This window comes from Chionomys nivalis, chromosome 8 (assembly GCF_950005125.1).
Source record: "Chionomys nivalis chromosome 8, mChiNiv1.1, whole genome shotgun sequence".
NCBI classification, from domain to species: domain Eukaryota; kingdom Metazoa; phylum Chordata; class Mammalia; order Rodentia; family Cricetidae; genus Chionomys; species Chionomys nivalis.
In genome coordinates this window covers 24,706,395-24,722,254 of record NC_080093.1, presented here as the reverse complement: position 1 = coordinate 24,722,254, position 15,860 = coordinate 24,706,395, and the positions used below count along the sequence as shown (strand labels likewise).

The window sequence follows — 15,860 nt, the reverse complement described above, 5'->3', positions numbered from 1 at the left end:
TATCCTGGGGCACCAGGCATACACATTGTGTACATACATTAAGCTCAGGGAAAACATTTGTACACAGAAAAAAAATAAATCTTAAATATCAGAAACCAAATTTTAAATAATAATATATATAATTAATATAATATAATAATATAGTAATATTAACTATAAGTGATTCGCATTTGGTTGGCTGAGGTTGGAAGGTTGTATGTTTCAGGTCAACCATAGCAAAACCCTGTTTTGAAAAATGAAAGATGGAACTTGAGAGATGGCTCAGCAATTAAGAATGATTGATTTTGTAGAATAGCCCTAGTTCCAGGAAAATTCTGTTACTGTATTTTGTAAGCCCTCTTCTGTTATTGTATTCAGTGTACAAACTCGTGTACACACATCTGCGCATAATTTTAAAAATTTCAAGATGAAAGAGGGAAGGTTTATTTGATATGTGGACTCTAAAGTATGGTCTCATAAAATGGTATTTTAGCAAATTATGAAGGTCTGTGCGTAATTGCATAATTCATAAAGAAAAATAAAATCATTGGTTAATTCTTAAATGAATTATCTACTTGAAAACGATACTAATCTATGAAAATCTAAACATGAAGGTGTTCTCTTCATGCTTTGCTTGTGAAATATTTATAGAAGGCAGTTGGCCCTACCATGTCAACCAGTTCATTTTTTTGTTATATATTTTATGAAAGTAATTAGAATGAAATATATAAAGATGTTCTTTTAGTATTACTTTTTACAGGCAAAATTTTGTTAATAGCCATCTGTTTACTAGTAAAGGAATAGTTAAGTCATTTTATGTCTGTGTTAAACATGTATCACTTTTATTTTTTTGGTTTTTCGAGACAGGGTTTCGTTGTAGTTTTAGAAGCCTGTCCTGCTGTCCTGGAGCTAGCTCTTGTAGACTAGGCTGGCCTTGAACTCACAGAGATTCACCTGCTTCTGCCTCCCAAGTGCTGGGATTAAAGGCATGCACTACCACCGCCCAGCTTATTTATCACATTTTTATAAGTAATCTTTACACATCGAAGCAACTTATCTTAATTAAATGTAGGGAAAATAAATAAATGAGCATACTTATATATATTTGCAGATATTTCTGGTTGTCATATATAATACAAGATATTCTTATTTGATACTTTGCCAAATTTCTTATGAGATTCTATTGTTCAATTAGGAAGTAAGCTATAAGCAGGAATCGTTGAATTATGTAGTTGAAAGATTATAATTAGTTGGTGGTTTAGTTGGATAGGTAATTAATATCTCAGTTATTTAACTTTAACAAAAATGCTTTAAAACTCTTTCTTTTCTAGGTTACCATACATAATGACAGTTATGACATTCTTTGTGGTAAGGATTCTTTTCTCACCTTGTTAATTTGCTCATCATGAAATATATTTGGCAGGTTTTAATATCAAAATCTCTCCTAGTGTTAATTTTTGATGATGTGGTTTCTACAAAGTGTTAGAAAGCTATATGAACTATGAGTAACTGCAAAGTTTCATTTGAGTTCAGTATCACAGATGTATTCCTTGACTCTAATATTGAATTTGTGAATTGTTCCTATTTTTCTTTGTCTTTTGCATTAATTTGTATTTGATTCCTTCAAAATAAAAAGGTAAGATTAAAAGAAACTAAACTTTGCCACAAATAGTTGTTCCTTTCCTCCCTAAAATGTTTTAATGTAGATGGTAAAGAAATGAAAGAGTCTAGGTGTTATATTAAATTCTATATATTTTTTTAAGTCAGGGTCTTATTTCATGCTTTTTTTTTTTTTTGTTATAGGAAGTTTAACAAACTCTTTGACTATCCCAGAATTTGAAGAATCCATGAACAATTGTGACCAATCTAGCCTGAATGTGGACAATATAAAATATTCTGTGTGGGTTTCCTTTTTTGAGATTTACAATGAAAGTATTTATGATTTGTTTGTTCCTGTATCATCTAAATTCCAAAAGAGAAAGATGCTACGCCTTTCCCAAGATGTAAAGGGCTATTCTTTTATTAAAGGTACACCAGCGAACACTGTTTTAATTTTATTGTTTCACAGTTCACTTCTAATTTTGTGATAGCTATAGGCAACAGAAATGAAATATTTTTTATCCATTTTTAACATCAAGAAAATGAGTTTGTGCTTTGGAAATATTTTTTATGTTTATTATAATTGAGTAGAGGGGGTCTGGTTTGATACTGTTTGCTTGAATGTTAATTACATTCTTGGTGTAAATGCAGGTTGTTCCAATACTTATTATTCTACTTTGTATTTGGAACTTTAAAATATTACTAGTCTAACATGTGAGCTTACATAACTTAAATATAAATGTCTTGCCTTATGTTTACATGTCTTGTGGAGTAAGCAGTAGCTTAGTTGACTCTCTAGGATGGGTGACCAACAGAAAGATTTTATATGGTACTAGGAAAATACTTTGCAATGATTATACTGTAGCACAAATGTTACATTTTTATAAACTAGTGCATATCTTCTTTATTAAAGATCTGCAGTGGATACAGGTATCTGATTCTAAAGAAGCATACAGACTTTTAAAACTAGGAGTGAAGCATCAGAGTGTTGCCTTCACAAAACTGAACAATGCTTCTAGTAGAAGGTAAGTAGTGGACCCTCAGGGACAATCCTAGGCAAGGATAGTACTCTGTGCAAATGTAGTAGCTGATTTTAGGTAGATGTGGCCAGTAGGTTCTCAGAGATGTTCTGTGAATTCGTAGGCATGATAAAAAGGACTAGACAGTTATTTGAACAGTAGGTTTCCCAATTTGCAGGATGTTTTTGAGGTATTATTTTTACTCTTCCTTTATGTCAGTGCCCTGGATTATTTTCCCAGCTACTTAAAGTCGTCTTTCTCTCTATCTTTCCCTGGCATATGTACTTTTTGAAAAATTATTCGGGTCATACTCTCAAATTGTTAAGGAAGAATGTGATGAGTGGGATTGGGGTTAGAGACAGAACAAGCTTTGGCAGGGAGATGCTTAAAGTACTTTGTCTTAAGGAGGAAAGGTGAGATGTTGTGGGGTGGTATTGTGATCTACAGCAGCCTGTGTATAGGCAGATTTATGTTTTGCATTTATATTTTCAAAAACTATATCTGTTCACCACAACGTTCTCACGAATAGTATGATCTCTGCAAGAAAATTCTTGTTTTCCCCCCCAAAGTCATGGAGATTGACCCCAGGATCTCATGTGTGCTAGCCAGGTACTCTACTCCTGACTTATATCCATCTCCAACCATTTTTTTACTTTTTATTTTTTAAACAGGGTCTCACTTAGTAGCCCAGGCTGGCCTTGAACTTTAGATCTTTTTGCTTTCTTCTGACGAATAGCTGCATACTGAGTCGTTAAAACACATGATTTTATTAATAGAAATGGAGTCCTAAAAGTGGAAGGTTTGAGGGATTTGGGGTTTGGCAAGTGATACAGTGACACTAGACAATTGGACAAGTGTAGGTGACAGTGCAGTAGAGGGCTGGCATATCTGGCAGCTAGTTGTAAAATGTATCCCTGGTAGATGATAGATTAAACTTGTGTAAAGAAGCCGGTCCATTTAGTGCTTGTCTCCTGTAGAATGCATGCATTGGAGTGGAGTGATAATACTTGGTCTTTGTTTCTTCTTTTAGTCACAGCATATTTACTATTAGAATATTGCAGATAGAAGATTCTGAAATGCCTCGTGTAACTCGAGTTAGTGAGTAAGTTGAACATTCTTTAAATTGTAGTTATTTTGAATCATTTTGAAAAATTTTATAGTAACCTTTTTTTGGGGTTTGATTTAGATTGTCTTTATGTGATCTCGCTGGTTCAGAACGAAGCATGAAGACACAAAATGAAGGTGAAAGGTTAAGAGAGGCTGGAAATATCAACACTTCCTTATTGACTCTGGGAAAGTGTATCAATGTTTTGAAGAACAGTGAAAAGTCAAAGTAAGTGTCATTAGTATAAATATCAAACTCTTTAAATTTTAAACTTTGCTTTTTTTAGAAAGTACTTTCTGAAAACCTGTTTCTTACACAGTGTCTGTAATGATTATATTCTTTTTTTTTTTTTTTTTTTTTTTTTTTTTGTGGTTTTTCGAGACAGGGTTTCTCTGTAGCTACGGAGCCTGTCCTGGAACTAGCTCTTGTAGACCAGGCTGGCCTCAAACTCAAAAAGATCCGCCTGTCTCTGCCTCCTGAGTGCTGGGATTAAAGGCGTGCGCCACCACCGCCCGGCCTGTAATGATTATTTTCTACAGCAGGTATACACTGATGCTTTAGAAAACATGTCTCTGTGATGTTGACTCAGCCAGCATCTCAAGCTTCTTTGTGTGTGTCCTTGAGACAAGGTCTCCTGTAGCCCGGGCTAGCCTTGAACTCAGTGTGCACTGAGGATGACCCTCAACATGTGGTCCTTCTGCTTTTATTTCTCACGTGGAATTCCAGATTTGTACCACTACATGTGCTTTAGAGTAAACTCAGAGCCTTGTGTGTGCGAGCTAGGTAGCCACTCTGTTAGCCGAGCTACACCCCAGTCTGTAACCACTTTATTTTTAAGTGATAGATTGTATGCATTCTTGTAGATGTGACAGTTTACAGCATATCTTTTTAAGCTCATTAAATGATAGATTAATTAGCCTTCACAACTTTAGTCAAGGTATTTTATGATGTGTGCCATAGAATTATAGGGAGTACCGTTCAGTTAGTTGTGGCTTTTACATTTTGCCTTGTAGATTATTGCATTATTCTTAGCAGTATTTCTTAAAATAGAAAGACTATTATAAGGATAAGTAACTAAACAAATTTTATTAGCAGCCCAACTAAAGTATTTGTTTCTTTAGTACTGGGAGTCAATTTTGGGGCCCGGCACATGCTAGGCAGAGAACTAATGCTGAGCCATATTTCTAATCCTACATGAAATTTATTCTAACTTGCCATGTTTTCAAATTTTCTCATAGGTTTCAACAGCATGTGCCTTTCCGGGAAAGTAAACTGACCCACTATTTCCAAAGTTTTTTCAATGGCAAAGGGAAAATATGTATGATCATCAATATTAGTCAGTGTTGTTCTGCGTATGATGAAACACTCAATGTATTGAAGTTCTCAACCATCGCTCAAAAGGTAAATGTATTTGGATTGGTGCTAAGCTTATGAACATCTCATAGACTATTAGCCACTTTCCTTGAAAGAGCAAGTGTTTGGGTTTTGTTTTGTTTACTTTGCCTTTTAGTTTTTGAGATAGGCTCTCTGTAGCCCAGCCTGGCCTTGCAGTTGCAGCATCCCCCTGCCTTTGCTTTTTCAGTGTGAAACTACAAGTGTGTGCTACTGTGCCTGAGTAATGGTTCTGTGAAATAAGTAATTTTTTTTTTTTTTTTTTGGTTTTTCGAGACAGGGTTTCTCTGTGGTTTTGGAGCCTGTCCTGGAACTAGCTCTTGTAGACCAGGCTGGTCTCGAACTCACAGAGATCCACCTGCCTCTGCCTCCCGAGTGCTGGGATTAAAGGCATGCGCCACCACCGCCCGGCATAAGTAATGTTTTGTATGTTACTCTAAGCCTAGGAAATATTTGAAGATAAAATTATAATACTTTAACTAACTAGAAAGACATAGAAAAAATTTAATGTTGTCCCTAAAGGAGTAAAATGACATTTAATACTAAATATTGATTATAAGCATAAATTATAGATCATAGTAATTTTGGAATGAATTGTCCACTCTACTGTTCATCTGACTTAGGAGTGATGGTCTTCAGAAAGCCTTTGCTATAGACGGTTTAAAGAATATAGGAAGGCACGTTGACCTGTAGATTGCATGCAAAGTAGACTTTTCTTCCCAGAAAGTTCATTTAGTAATTCCTTTTGTTAGATGTTTGTTTGCATAGAAAGAGAGAGAGGTGAGGTCACTGGTTGCATCTCCGATCACTTAGGTTCTTACCTTAATATCTGGCTCCCAAGTTTTTATTGATAAAGAATAATCAGATAACTGGTACAACTTGCCTAATTTATTTGTTTATTGGTTTATTGGTTTTTCGAGACTGGGTTTCTCTGTAGCTTTTGGAGCCTGTCCTGGCACTTGCTCTGTAGACCAGATTGGCCTCGAACTCACAGAGATCCACCTGCCTCTGCCTCCCGAGTGCTGGGATTAAAGGCATGCGCCATCACCACCCAGCCAATTTTACTAATTTATAAAGTTGTTTTTATTTGGTTGGGTGAAGTGGTGCCTATAACCCCAGCATTTGGAGGCAGAGAGGCAGGTGGTCTCTTAAGTTCTGGGCAGACTGGTGCTAAACAGAGAGAACCTGTCTCAAACAATTACTTTAGAGAAAACGTTCTTGTCTTTCCACTTGTAAACGCCACATTGGATATTTTAACAGGTGTATGTCCCAGATGCTTTAAGTTCTTCTCAAGAGAAATCTTTTGAGTCCATCAAATCTTCTCAAGATGTATCAGTAGACAATAATTTGGATAGTAAAATACTAAATGTTAAAAGAACCACTGTTTCATGGGAAAATAGTCTAGAAGATCTGGTTGAAAATGAAGATTTGGTTGAGGATTTAGAAAAAAGTGAAGAAACACAGAACACGGAAACTGAACTTACTGATGAAGATATAGATAAAACGCTAGAGGAATATAGAATCTTCAAAAGTAACCAGAACGAGGTATGTGTTAAGATCTCTGTGCTTGGCTATTTTTTTCTGAAATTAGGCTTCATTCTTGAGACTCTCTTTTTGTGTATGTGTGTGATCATTTGATTGTGTGCATGTAGAGATCAGATCAATATCAAATGTGTGGGGGGGGGTCAGAGAAATCTTTGTGGAGTAGATTCTTTACTTCCTGGGATCTGCCAGTCTCCCCACCACTGCTGGAATTTACATATGTGTGCTGTGCTTAGCTTCTTATGTGGGTGCCTGGAACTTTTAATTCAAAATGAGTATATGAGGCTATTTTACAAATAAGTATTTCAGCCTACCCCTCTGTTTTGGATTTTGAGATAGGGTCTTGCTCTGGGGCCCTGGTTGGCTTAGAGCAGGCATTGTTGCCCACTCTGGCCCCAGAACTGCCATCATCCTCTTGTTCCTATCTCCCGTGTGAAGATGTTACAGGTGCACTCAACCACACTCAGTTTTTCTTCCTAAGTAGCGCTGGAATTGAACTCCAGGTTTTACATCTGCTAGTTAAGTGCTGTACTGAGCGTATGCACAGCATATGTTTGGAAAGAGTGGGTGTGTGTCATCACATACATGTGTAAGTCAGAAGACGACTCACGACAGTCAGCCCTCTTCTTCCAGCATGGGGGTTCTAGAGGCTGGGCTCAGGTTGTCAGGCTTGTCACCAAACACCTTTACCTACCGAGCCATCTTGATTAACCTCAGGGATTCTGTTTCTTCGAAAACATCTTGCTAAGTACATAAAGTTTAATAATTTTTGGGAGGATTGTATTCAGATACAGTTCATGCATTAAATTGTGTTCATTCTAAACTTTGGATCATGAGCTGTTCCTCTACTATATATAGAGTCCTCATACCCTTGTCTTAGGAACAGGGCTTTTGTAGTAAACTGTAACCTGATTAGCTGTGTTTCTGGGTGTAATTTAATGTGTTGGCATAATTTATGTCATAGTGCTTGCATGTAGATGAATGATGTATTAAATTAAATGTTCTCATTTGAATAATTAGCATCATTGTCCTAGAAAGCTCTCATGTTGGGACGTAGTGAGAGTTTAAGATGCCATTTACCATGTGATCAGACCTTATTTTCTTTCTCTTTTTTTAAAATACTGTATTCTTGAGAATAGCTAGATCATTTCCAAGGCATTGCTATTCTTACACATTTTTTTTTTTTAGTGTGTATAAATAAATATATCTGTGACTTCAGGAGTTAACAGGCAGGTATGAGTTGCCTGGCATGGATGCTGGGAATTGAATTCAGGTCCTCTGGAAAAGAAGCGTGTTCTTAACTGTTTGAACTGTCTTTCCAGCCTTAGACCTTGTTTTCTCTGTAATAGTCTTCCTCAGTGATGACATGCCTGTTGATAGTCTTATTTTAGCTTATCTTGTTGTGTCATAGTTGGCTTGTTATTAAAGTTTCTGATTCTAGTGGGGGAGGGCGGAAAGTCTAAAAATTAAGGAAAAGGATTTAATGGTGTAGCTTACTGAAGGCAATAGTAGATATTTTCAAGAAAAAAATTTACCAATATTTTGTTAAATACCTTTTAAAAAATTGGTATGGAGCTTTGCACGTGCTAGGCACACTCTAGCCCTGGGATACGTCCTCAGTGCTAATACTTGATTTTCAAAAATAGAAATGAGGCTTCCTACCCTTGGATCAATTTGAAGTATACTACCTTTTTACTCAGTGAACATAAACTACATTTTAATTAGATAGATACCTTAAAATTATAATAAAATTTGTTGATAGCGTGTTTATTTATACTTAGAATTTTTTTAGTTAGAATAGCCATCAAGGATTTTTTTTTTAAAAAAAATCAAGACATTATTTGATGTTAAAAAACAGTAAGAATAAGTTATTGGGATAGTAAGGAGAGAGTTCATTTGATAAGTAGTTGCTACCTGAGCGTGAGTAACTGAGTTATCTTCAGAATCAGTAAAAAAAAAAAAAAAAAGCCTAGCATGGTGGTACATCTTGTAATCCCAGTTCCAGGGAGGGGAAGACAAGTGGATCTTTGTGTTTTGTTGGGTAGCCAGTTTAGCCTAATAGGTGAATCCCAGGTGAATGGAAACAGAGTGGATAGCATTTTAGAAGAAATGTTACCCGTGTGAGTATATGTCTACATATATATACATACATATATGTATAGTAAAAAGCCTAAGACAACAAAATTATCTGTTTCTTAGGTATTTTGGAAGGTCGACATTTGTAGCAGTTTCTATGCTCTGTACCATATGAGGGGTTCAGATTTTGATAGAATACTGTGTAGAGTTTGTGTCATTATGAGTGTGTGTGTGTGTGTGTGTGTGCGCACACACACACACACATGCACACATGATTGTAATATGTGTGAGTCTGAGCTTGTGCTACAGTGAATCATATATCTCTTTCTCTAACAGAATACTTTTTCTATTTTTATGCACAGTCTCACTCTGTAGCCTGGATTTTGCAGAGATCCACCTGCCCTTTCTTTCTGATTTGTGCTGTTAAAATCTTGGAGTATTCACTGGGCCCATGCCCAGTGAATAGGACACGATTATAATAGACTAAACTTTAAAGCTATCTTTGAACAGTCTATATTTCTCTTGGAACTTACCCTTTTCTGTAAAGTATATGTTCTTATTTTAGAAACTGTTGGATTTAATAGAAGACTTGAAAAAAAGACTAATACATGAAAAAAAGGAAAAGTTAACATTGGAACTTAAAATTCGAGAAGAAGTTACACAGGAATTCACTCAGTATTGGACTCAACGGGAAGCAGATTTTAAGTAAGTTATTTCTTCATGAGCTAGTAAGAATTGAGATTTATTCATTTGTTTATTTTATAGCCATTTCTTAATTTATATTAGGTGACTTTTGAATGTGATGGCTTCTTTATACAGACAGTTGTTACACTTGAGCATTTAAATTGCTTTCTTAATAGAATTTATGTTTTAAAGGGAGACACTTCTTCAGGAACGAGAGACATTAGAAGAAAATGCTGAGCGTCGCCTGGCAATCTTCAAAGATCTGGTTGGAAAATGTGACACCCAAGATGAACCAACAAATACAACTTGTGCCATGAAAGTTGGAACTGAAGTATGTTACTGAAAATATTAAAAAATCAGTGAAGTTTTTGGTACCAGGATTTAATACCCCACATCAGTGATGAGAAATGTTAGAAATCATGGCTAAAATTAAAACAGTACTATTTGCCTTTATTGTAATGAAGCATGTATTATTGGAAATACATAGATAAATAGGTGGTGTTTTGGGTTTGTATTTCTGAGACAGTGCCTCACTATATAACCCAAGCTGGTCTGGAACTCCAGTCTTCTTTCCGTGGCTTCCTTAGCACCTTAGTACTGAGATGACAGGTGTGTGTCATCTTGCTAGACACAAATAGTTTAATCAACTTTCATTTTTGGAAAAGCTTTGTGTGTGAGTGTGTATGTGTGTGTGTGTGGCATTTGTTTCCATTTCTTTTTTCTTTTTTTTTTTTTTTGAGTCATTGCTTGTAGGCTGTGACAGTCATTTTTGTTGGATTACAGAATACCCCTTTCAGAAATGTCTTAAAATTTGTGAAGAAAAAGATATAAAGGGTCACTCACTTAATTGTTTTGATCAGAACAGAAACTTTTTTTTTTTTTTTTGGTTTTTCGAGACAGGGTTTCTCTGTGGTTTTGGAGCCTGTCCTGGAACTAGCTCTTGTAGACCAGGCTGGTCTCGAACTCACAGAGATCCGCCTGCCTCTGCCTCCCGAGTGCTGGGATTAAAGGCGTGCGCCACCACCGCCCGGCTAGAAACATTTATTTATATATAGAAAGGCTTGCCTTTGTTGAAAAAGTACTATGGGGTTGCCTCAAGGAAAGTTGATTCATTTTTGCTGCTCCCACTGAAGCTGAGAGGGATTTTTGGAGAGATTGTTTTGGTTTTCTCTGGGGATACATGCTTTGTTCTTCAGCCACTGGATACAGTAATCTAGGACAGAGATCTCCAGACTCTCAAGGGCATTCCATCACGTTGTAACGTGTTCTTGGTTTGTGATGTGGTCTTCTGCGTGAGAACAGAGACTAATTTCTGGGGTTACTGTAAAATACCATGTAAGAATCAATATGTGATTGAAGGTATACTTGAACTAGGTAATCAAAATTGTTCTGTAATAACTTATAGTAAGATTTGTGATATACTCCTAAGGAAATAAACTTCATGTTATATATTTTAGAAAGTGAATACTAAAACACAAATTTTGAGAATTTGGGGGTTTCATGTAACTTAAAGAATTTTAAGTTGTGAGTTTTTGCTGTTTGAAAACTGTCTAAGGTATTACCACATAAGATGAATCCACTGTTAATGGTAGATGTGTGGTTTCTGCTATTTTTAGGAAGCTCGTAATTATGTAGGAGTTGAAGATATTATTGATTCTCTTCAAGATGATGTCACTGATATTAAGAAACAGGCTGAACTTGCTCATTTATATATTACATCTCTTGCTGATCCCCAGGAAGCTATTGCTTGTTTGCAGCTAAAATTTAATCAAGTTAAAGAGGAATTAGCCCAAACTAAAGAAGAATTAGTTAAAGCCCAAGAAGAGCTAAAAAGTAGAAGGAATGGTAAGTGTATGTGTTTTACCCTTATTTGGGTTTTACAAATACATTAAAAAGTGGAGTATAGAGATTTCTGCAACTTTTTTTTTTTAACCTTTGTGATTAGAAAATGTTTTAAGCTATATAAAAAATCTTAACATTTTTACCATTTGTATGGTGATTTACTACAAAAAATATATAAATATATGTGTGTATGTGTACATATATATATATATATATGTGTGTGTGTGTGTGTGTTTGTTTTGTTTTTGCTTGTTGAGACAGGGTTTCTCTGTATAACAGCCCTAGCTGTCCTGAAACTCACTTTGTAGACCACACTGGCCTCTAACTCACAGAAGTCTGCCTGCCTTTGTCTCCTGAGTGCTGGGATTAAAGGTGTGTGCCACCAGTCCTGGCCTAAAAATAGTTTTTAGCGCTGACAGATAAAGACCCGAGTTTGATACCCAGGCCCTATACAATCAAACTTTGTGTGGTGGCATGTGTTTGTAATTCCACTGCTGGGGATGTGGACAGAGACAGGCCCTTGGAACTTGTGAGTCGCCGGCCTAACGTAATTGAGGGTAAATCTCAGAGACTGTCTATAAAAGAACAAGGTGGACAATGCCTAAGGATATACACTCAAGGCTGATTTCTGCTTTATTCAAGTATACAGATATACCTGACCCACATGTGTGTGTGCACATGTGCGTACGTGCACACACAAATAAAAACAACTAAATAGTTTTAAAACATGTATTAGTTTTTATGTCAGTATTTTTAGAGACGACCTCCCAAAATGAGAGCAAACAAGCAGAAAATCAACCCAGAACTAAAGCAAGAGTCTTAATTTATAGGAAATCTTAAAGACCAATCGTAAAGGAGTTAAATTTTTTCTTTTTCTTTTTTTTTTTTTTTTTATGGACGCTACTGTGTTTCTACTAAATGGCTTCTGTCCATCAGTTTGCTCAAAAGCATCATTGTCTTTTAATTTAATATTTGCAGTGTCAAATTTCTTTTTCCAAATTTAACATAATTTAGTAGCCTGTGATTCATTCATTGCTTTTTAGTTTTAGAGACTTAGATTTTCATATTAATGTTCTTTCTCGTCACAGAATCAGACTCTTTAGTTCAAGGGCTCAAGACATCAAGTCAGGTAATGTAAGCTTTACTTTGTCGTGGTAAGAATTTAACGGATTAATGAAAGGGTGTAAATCACGGTTCTATGCTTATTTAAAAATGTACTTTAAAAAAACCACAAGAAATGAATGTGTTGCAAAGAATGCAGATGTTGGAACTGGAGACATAGGCCAGTACAGGAGTTCCAGAGGACTCAGCCTTTGGCTTCACGGCACTTGCACTTAGTGTGTGTGTGCACAGGCACACATGTGCACACACTTGTAACTAAAAATAAATGTTTATAAGCAAGTCAACAGTCACTTCATCTGTTTACCATTGTTTAATCATTGTCAATAGAAAGTTTTTTCAAGACTTGTAGATTTATGCATATATAGAGCTTCCATTCCTTAAAGTGTTAATACAAATGAGATTATGTCTTTTAGTTTTATTGGACAATCTTGGAATTAATTCTGTCACCACATACTAAGTTATATTCTTTTAGTAGAACGTGATGTTGATTTGATGTATTAGCTAGTGTTTATCTTAAATTGTCGGGTGTTTTAAAATGTTGAATGTCACCATTCCCTGGATTATCTGAACATGAGGTGTTAGGTTTTTTTAAGGCTGGAACCCTTTTTTTTTTTCAGGCAAAACCATCATTTTTGCCTGATAATTGCCATCTACCAATTATCATGCTAGGTTACTGGAAATGGATGAATAAAAGTGTATGTATGTAACTAGTCTTGAACTTGTGTACTGGAACAGTCTTCCCACATTCTCCTAAGTAGCTGGTGACAGCTTTTCCCATTGCATCTGAAGCACATGTTTTGAGTGTGATGTTAGTGATATTTATCTAAATGCTTTCTGTTGCCAGAGTCCTCAGTTATTTAGGGTGAAACTTAAGAAACGACTTACAAAGAGTTTCATCAAATTTGTGAATCAATGGATGAGAGGTAGTGCCAGTAGTTCCCGTGTTTGTTGTAATGTTCTACTTTAGAGTCTGATTTTAATTGTTTTGTTTTAGGTTGATACATCTTTAATTATCAGTAAATCAACTTGTAATGAAACAGTTGCAACGCTCAAGGACAGCAGAACACAGACACATCCAGGAAGGAAAAGATTAAATGAAGATGGACTTCAGCAAGGTGAACCACCAGCAAAGAAAGGTAATAGTGACACCTCAGCCTCCTGCAGGAAATGGCCTGACCAAGAACATACTTTAGGAAAACCTAGATACCATGATCTAATCTATCAGGGAATGTGTGTACATGAAATTGTCTTTTATTTAGTCAATAAGGTTTTAGATACTGAGCTTTTATCATTCTCTGATATTTCATTCTGAGCTGTTAGTCGGTAAAATTCACCTTCTAAACAAGTATGTGTTTTTGCTTAAACCTTTGCTCATTCTTTTCCTGACTTTACATTTTTATTCATTTGGACAAAAAAGGGATGTTTGACAGACTTTGGGCCAAATATTACTAACAAAAATTGTACTTGAATTATATTTTAAAATGCTAGAAGAGCTGGGCAGTGGTGGCGCACTCCTTTAATCCCAGCACTCGGGAGGCAGAGGCAGGCGGATCTCTGTGAGTTTGAGGCCAGCTTGGTCTACAAGAGCTAGTTCCAGGACAGGAACCAAAAGCTACAGAGAAACCCTGTCTCGGAAAAAAAAAAAAAAATGCTAGAAGAAAGTTCATTGAAAATAATGTAAATTGAATTTTTTTTTTTTTTGAAATACTTAAAAAAGGTCAAATTGGTTTAAAAAAAAATGGGGCAGGGGAAGCAAATCCAAAGATTGAAGAGTTGCTAGACTCTTTAGGGTAAACTGGTTCTTTGAGAAATAATTAAGAAAGTATCAGTTGGGCCGGAGAGATGGCTCAGAGGTTAAGAGCACTGACTGCTCTTCCGGAGGTCCTGAGTTCAATTCCCAGCAACCACATGGTGGCTCACAACCATCTGTAATGAGATCTGGTGCCCTCTTCTGGCCTGCAGGTATACATGGAGGCTGAACACTGTGTACATAATAAATAAATAAATCTTAAAAAAAAAAAAAAAGAAAGTATCAGTTGCAATCAATTGCAAACATAGGAAAAATTTTGAAAATAGGTTCAACGATTTTTAAGAAAGTGGGGTTAGCAGCTGGATGTTGAGGTGTGTGCCTGTAATCCTAGACCTAGGAATTCTGAGGCATAGGTCTGTGAGTTTGAGGCTTTCTTGGCTACATATCAAGACTGTCAGCAGAACAGCATCAAAAGAGATACAGGCCGGGCGGTGGTGGCGCACGCCTTTAATCCCAGCACTCGGGAGGCAGAGGCAGGCGGATCTCTGTGAGTTCGAGACCAGCCTGGTCTACAAGAGCTAGTTCCAGGACAGGCTCCAAAACCACAGAGAAACCCTGTCTCGAAAAAACCAAAAAAAAAAAAACAAACAAAAAAACAAAAGAGATACAGAGTGTAGTGGGGAGCTGCGGGCTGTGTTCCTGCCGCCCCAGCTCCTGGTTGCCTGGCTAGCTTATGCCCCGAAATAACAACACACAAACTGTATTCTTTTAAACACTGCTTGGCCCATTATATCTAGCCTCTTCTCGGCTAACTCTCACAACTGGACTAGCCCATTTCTAATAATGTATGTAGCACCCCAAGGTGCACTTACCGGGAAGATTCTAGCCTACGTCCATCCTGGGTCGGAGCTTCATCGCATCTGCTCTGGAGAGGAGAGCATGGCGTCTGTCTCTCAGAGGAGCTATCCTGCATCTGAGCTCACTTCCTCTTCCTCCCAGCATTCTGTTGTTTATTCCACCAACCTATGTTCTAACCTATGAGGGCCAAGCAGTTTCTTTATTTTTAACCAATGATCTTCCTCCATCATTTCCCTTTTTTCTGTTTAAACAAAAAAAAAAAAGGAAGGCTTTAACTTTAACATAGCAAAATTACATATAACAAAACAGTTATCAAGTAAAAATTACAATATTTACATCTATTTTATCTTTATCATAACTAAGGAAAACTATAACTATAACTAACTATTCTTCAACTCCATCAAAGACTCCAGAAAGATACAATATTACCTAAGCAAACAAGAAATAAGCAACTTCTAAACTCTAGAAATGACAGAGACATCTCGCTGCCTGTACAGTCACCCAAAGTTTTTCTGTACCGTTGGGGCATCCATCTTCGACCTACAGGCCCATAGTATCCAGAGACATTTCCATGAAGCAGGAAATTTCAAAGTCAGTTCAGTCACTATCTGCTGTGTCCTGCAGAATGTCTCGCAGACTCCTTCATGAATCAGGAACCCCAAAAGGTCATCTCACCTTTAGGCAATTTCAGCAGTCCTCTCTCTGAGGGTTCTCTGTGTCCAGTTTATACAATAGTCCAGGCAAGAACAGTTTCTTGCCCAAATGGCTATCAAACTCCATAAGGATCCTCTTCGATGCCCATCTTCCTCTTAAAGTAGATTGGTGCTGCCAGGAGCAGAGTGTCTTATTGTCATGAAAAGTCTTAAGTTATTAAAACATTAAGTAGCATATT

General features: G+C 36.5%; 1 protein-coding gene across 2 annotated transcripts in view; it reads left to right on the top strand.

Annotated features, from left to right (window-relative positions):
• Positions 1-15,860, top strand: part of Kif20b (kinesin family member 20B) — a 59,007-nt gene that overhangs the window by 15,448 nt on the left and 27,699 nt on the right. Inside the window, exons 7-18 of one of the 2 annotated variants that reach the window (XM_057777936.1) lie at positions 1,311-1,347; positions 1,783-2,007; positions 2,492-2,603; positions 3,628-3,699; positions 3,784-3,930; positions 4,941-5,103; positions 6,355-6,639; positions 9,278-9,417; positions 9,589-9,727; positions 11,133-11,241; positions 12,327-12,367; positions 13,355-13,496. In XM_057777936.1, coding sequence (XP_057633919.1) covers positions 1,311-1,347; positions 1,783-2,007; positions 2,492-2,603; positions 3,628-3,699; positions 3,784-3,930; positions 4,941-5,103; positions 6,355-6,639; positions 9,278-9,417; positions 9,589-9,727; positions 11,133-11,241; positions 12,327-12,367; positions 13,355-13,496 — 1,612 coding nt within the window. Of the gene's footprint in view, positions 1-1,310; positions 1,348-1,782; positions 2,008-2,491; positions 2,604-3,627; positions 3,700-3,783; positions 3,931-4,940; positions 5,104-6,354; positions 6,640-9,277; positions 9,418-9,588; positions 9,728-11,012; positions 11,242-12,326; positions 12,368-13,354; positions 13,497-15,860 lie in introns of both variants that reach the window. The other variant, XM_057777935.1, reaches the window with a different exon arrangement.